At 36.7% G+C, this 6,004-nt stretch overlaps 1 protein-coding gene across 2 annotated transcripts in view; it reads left to right on the top strand.

Moving 5' to 3' along the window:
- Positions 1 to 1,479, top strand: part of LOC136833325 (protein sax-3-like) — a 123,609-nt gene extending 122,130 nt beyond the window's left edge. For both annotated transcript variants that reach the window (XM_067095321.1, XM_067095323.1), the window contains exon 24: positions 365 to 1,479. In XM_067095321.1, the coding sequence (XP_066951422.1) occupies positions 365 to 561 (197 nt within the window). In that variant the 3' untranslated portion in view covers positions 562 to 1,479. The remainder of the gene's footprint in view (positions 1 to 364) is intronic.
- The last annotated feature ends 4,525 nt before the right edge of the window (positions 1,480 to 6,004 follow it).

The raw sequence follows: 6,004 nt of genomic DNA on the forward strand, positions 1-6,004 counted from the left end.
CGCCCAGCGTGTACATGTATACATCTACATGCACGCTCGTATCCTGTACACTTTTTTTTATTTTATTTCATAACTTTGAAAGACCAGTGCATTATTGTTTATAGAGAACCAAATTATAATCAGTGAAAGGCCTCTATTCTCAAATACATTAGATTTTACTGAGAAATAATCACATGTTAGAATGTAAACAAGTACAGACATTAGTTCAAACAATAACAGCAAAGCCTCACTGCCTACTGATAAATGAGATCATTGCAATAAAAGGCTAATCAACAATTAGCTCTTGTCGCAGAATACGACAACGGTCTAAAATTGCAATCAACAATTTCCGCATCAATAACAGATCTTCTTTCCTTTGTTGCAGACTCTCTCCCCAGTCCATCCTGCCCATCCGATCCAAGAGCGAATCCCACCAATAACCAGGTAACACCAACTCCGCCAGAGAAGACGATTGCTACCCACAACGCCCACAGCGCCCACAACAATCCCCTGGCAGTCAACCACCAGCACAGCAGCCCTCCCCAAAACGACAAATTCATTGTCGCAACCAATGTTCTTTAAATGAAAGGAAGAAAATCTCTTCTGCCAACTTCCGCCGGCTCCTATTCAACAGAACTTCACTGACTTGGCGGGACGTATTAAGAAAGCTGGCTAATTAGAGTGCAGGTGATCTCCGGCCAGGAGTTACCTGATATTCTTTCTCTCCTCCGCCTCTCTTCCCTTTCAACCCCCTTTTCTTTCCATCTCGCTTCTCCTCCTCCTCCTCCTCCTCCGCCTCCTCCTTCTTCTTCCGCCAACCTTGAGAACCCGAACGGAGTTCGGAGGATTTTGATTAGAACCTGCGTGAATAAAGGTTTGTTCTGCTCGAAAAAATGTAGGAGACTTGGACGGGAGATTCTTCAATGCAGCCTTAGCATTCCTCATTGCGAAAAAGACCCGACAGGGAATCGTGTTTAAAAATCTGAAAACGTAATAACCTGAGAAACTGAGTTTACATTTTAAAAAACAAAGACAATAATGCTTTCATGAAAAAGGAATTGGATACTCTACACGTGAAAGTGTTCTCAGAGCGAAGAAAAGACAGAGAAAAAGAGTTTACATGGAAATGGTCAAGAAAAAAATTGCAAGAATATTTTCGAGAGGCAGCGACGGAGAAGACGTACGTGCGCGCTATCGGGAGTTAGTATGTTTTCACAAGAAGCCTTTATTTCCAACACGTGAAATGATTCCATTTTCTCTGCGCCTTCGTCGATGTTCGAGTTCCATCATCAGAGAGATTCGAATTTCAGTGTGGACCGGCTGTGTTTGTTCATTGCATGTCATCTTGTTTATTTAGGACGAATTAAAAGATTATTCGACGATGGAACAGACGGAAGAAAGAATAAGGCAAATTTGATGTTCATAAATACGCTCCTTCACTTTGTTAAGCGTACCTAAACGGGGATGTCAAAAAGTAATTCTAGAAAATTTTTAATATTATATATATATATATATATATATATATATATATATATATATATATATATATATATATATATATATATATATATATATATATATATGCATATGTATGTATATCACATATATGTTTATATATATATATATATATATATATATATATATATATATATATATATATATATATATATATATATATATATATAGTCAGATACATATCCCTAACTATTATTAAGGAGAGCTATGCAATACATATTACCTTTTCTTTGAATTCCTAAGCTGAAATGTTCGGTTGTGCAGATAACTTGCATGAAGGTGTACCGGACACGGCGTAGAAAATGGACTTACGTGTCAGCACGGGCAGGTAAATACAGTACACAGACCTCACAGTGAACGACAGAGATGTACGTAGGAGGGCTTTGTAAATAGATGTACATAGATATAAATATATATATACGCCTATGGTATCATAAGGGAACAGATGCATGTCATATAGCCAAAGTACCCGTACACGTAACCGTAATCCTATGCCAAAGACATTCTGCTTATTTGTGATATCATTAAACTGTTAGTCATAAAGAAGAGTACCTAATCCAGTCAGAGCGTAAGAGTTAATCGTGTGCGCTGTTGTTGCCTCTTGTGTGTGGACGTGTGGCATTTGCGTAGCTATTAAAAAAGGTAGATAAGGAAATCGTGACAAAGTTTTTCCTTTGTAGATCGCGTTTTACACTCAACGCCATGTGCTGCAAGGTCTCTCTGTGGGGAAGCTTCTCTCTCTCTCTCTCTCTCTCTCTCTCTCTCTCTGTGTGTGTGTGTGTATGTGTGTGTGGTCTATGCAGGATATTGTTTTGCGGATGTAAGTGGTTCTTCAATCACGATGATAAGTTGAACACAAATGGTGATTTACTTCGAACAAAGTGAGAGAGAGAGAGAGAGAGAGAGAGAGAGAGAGAGAGAGAGAGAGAGAGAGAGAGAGAATCGCATATCCCTCGTCTATATATTTGAGAACTATATGCGATTCAGCGTTCCATAATGAGACAGATCAAATAGGCCTAAGCAGCCATGATGCCGATAACATCACCCTTTGGCTTTATTCACTTAGGCCTCCGGGCAAATGGAAGCCGAGAACCATCGCAGTCAGCTTAGGCCTACGACCCCAAGTTCTGGGACGACGTGCTTTGGCAAATCGTCTTGACAGTATTCAATTCTCCACGCAGAAGATGCCTTCACTAAATGGGCGGTTAGTAGAGATAAAGTGCCGTAGATGTAGATCATAACTTCTTACACAATGTCTAGTTATTCGAGCTAAATACAAATGAGATGTGACAATCTCTAAGTCCTATTAAAGTACTTGCTTTTCCAAGCGAATAAACGCTTGTTGGTGACTTGAATAAGCGGCTTTAGGCACAGCAGCTTCAGGAGACGAGTCAAAGCTCCCCAAGAGAGGCTCTTGTGAGGGAAAACAAAATAAGGTTATTAAATGAGTAAATCGTTATTGTGTTGGGTAGGATTCTCGAGCTACAAAGGACGAGACGTTTGTTTGCCGTTTAGTCCATTAATTACTCACAGCAAACCGTAAGTGTCTTCCTGTGTTGGTATGCAGACGTTAGAGACAATGGCAAAGACCCCTTCAATGACTGACTATGAAAACCTGTACGTAAAGTGTAGTTTTGTTGTCTTCATGTATTTCAAATTAATTTACTAAAATATTTTCGATATAGGGCATGAGTTTTTTACATTTCTCTCTCTCTCTCTCTCTTTACTTCCCGCCTGTTGAATTTTTATGTGGTTTAAAATAATAGCAATCCATTGCGTTTTGAACTAATGTCTTCAGTTTTATTATTTACTACGGATTTATATATCAAAATTCAAACACTTGCCCTCGATTTTCCTTTTCAGCTGCATATCATATCTATCTATATTAACTCAAGTCACCTGTTATGGATATTGGTTTGCACAGGTTACACTCTAATAACGAGGTGTTATTAAAAAAAAAAAAAGAGAGAGAAACGCCAAAGGCAATAAGACAATATTTCACACGTTCTGAGCGATGAAAGGTGAGTGTAATACGATCAGTAACTTTCAGTAAATAAAAATGGTTTTGAGTTCTCACATTTCCAGAATATGATGATCTGGTACGCCTCCCGGCCCCAGCGACCTATTCTCCCTATCGCCCCCCACCCCCCTTTCCCAATAACAAGTTTGTATAAAGTTACTTTGTTGCGTGATTGACGATTGATAACCGACCTGATGAATTACATATCATAGAACAAGTGAGTAGTATACCATTCATGGGTATCTAAATTTATTCATGATGGCTCCCTTTTGAGAGTCCCGTAGTTTGACAACGTCTATGTATAATATAAAAGTAGTTCGTTTATATAGTACAAGATTAATCTTATCATGTACCATGTTCATATAGGTTTTAGAACTTGACCAGTTTTCTTTCACATTACAATGACCTGTTGCATTACAAAACGACCTTCCTCATTGACATGATCATGACCTGTTACTATACAACAGGAGTAAACTTCTATATACAATATAAATATCTATATACTATATATTACACTGTTTTCCTCGTATCACAATGACTTCCAACACAAACAAGAACACAGCTTTGCAACATTATAACATACTATTACAAAACGCTCCCCCATATATCAGGATGCCTCATTTCCCCATATCAGTATCACCCATCATTTAGCCTTCCTACATCGTACACTGCGACTATCTTCTTTTCCTATCATTGATCTAAAACGAGATTATTATTTCAACTTTTTTCTCATCTAACGTAAGGGTTATAAAAAAATATATATATATATATATATATATATATATATATATATATATATATATAGTTCATTTAACAAAGCTTCGATTACAACTAGTCTTTGTACACTGCTAAAATTTTAAACCTGCGAACAATATTATTCATGCTTTTCACCAAGATCCTTACACTGATAAAATTACCTGTATCCAAATCTTTACAATAATGCAGCGGCTACAGCGCAATTTCTTTCCTTATCATTTCCTCTGTAACACATTTATTTATTCATCTATACTTTAATGTTCATTTATTTTAGTTAAAGAGCGACTTATCGTTCTCCTTATTAACCTATACTAATAAAGCGTGATCGTTCTTTTACACAACATTAATTTATATCTTGGACCATGATTTTTTTTATATTGCATAAGATGTTAACATTCAACAGACAATGAAAATACATACAAAAAAAGAATTGTTAAAAAAAAATTCTTTTCTACAATACACCACCACCACCAATGTACCTGTCGCTACCTCACATCACACTCCGCTCAACTTCTCGCGCAAACAGAAGAATCACTTTAGTATAATATCTCAGAGTAACACCAGTGCCTACACTGTACAACATAACTAACACTCATTTGTTATCCAGGATGGCCATAACCTCTAATCATTACCGTCGCACCATCAAACCAATCAAGTGGTCCTGTCAATCATGACGATAAATTACATCCAATAAGAACGACAACTCGTCTTGCATTTTCTATCATTCGTGACTTAATTCGTCCACCTTACCACACGGCTGTCAACTTAGCAAAATATTATCAGCTTATATTCATCGATATACCGGCTACTTCAAATTTGCAAATCTGCCTACCTTACGGCTCAACAAGATTTGTCTGTCTTGGTAAACATAACGCAAATTGCTGCTTATGCCTTTAACATTTAATTTCATTCCGGACAGCTTTCCTTTCAGAATGTTACACAATCTGAATAAGTCCCTGTTTCGTTCCGTAAATAATCTTTTCAACACAATACCACCCATGACATATTTTATGAAACTAATTTTTAGCTTGCATTTCTATCTTTATAAGTTACATTCATACTATTTGATATTGGAAATGTCTTCCAGATTATCAGCCAGTAAATAGTCGTTTTGCTCAGTGTCATTTGCATAACAAAATAAGCTTAAATTTATATTTCTGTATTTCACTTACAAAAAAATATTATTTTAGTTTCCTCTTGTATTCACATGTGTAAATGGTCGTTATTTTTATTGAAATAACTTATCCTGTCGAAAACATTAATACTACCCTTTACTCGACTCGTTTCTCGTCATCCACCACATACTCGTACAATTGTACTTTAACAATAACGTCGCAAACTGACATTCCAAGAAAGTCATCGGCGAGTGATTGTGACTGTGACCGTTCCATTAAAACCGACAGTCATCTTCATCACACAATATGGCTATTGATCACTGATGCAAAGATTACTGCTTCATTGACGTACCATGACTGTTCTTATTCCATTACAATTCTTGCGTTTGCCATATACAACTCTGACTTCTAAAGAGACAGACCGATTCTCTTGATTATCATTTCTATATCTGTTTACTATTGCCAACAATTAGTATTTAATACGATCTTGACGATAGTTATGGCAATTTTCATGACTTTTTATCACGTCTCCCGTGCAATTCTGACTGTCCAAAAATACAAACCGACCCTTAAGACTATTTATTGTTACTATTTTTTTTTTACTACTAGTTTGACTATG

Source organism: Macrobrachium rosenbergii, chromosome 51, assembly GCF_040412425.1.
Source record: "Macrobrachium rosenbergii isolate ZJJX-2024 chromosome 51, ASM4041242v1, whole genome shotgun sequence".
NCBI lineage: Eukaryota > Metazoa > Arthropoda > Malacostraca > Decapoda > Palaemonidae > Macrobrachium > Macrobrachium rosenbergii.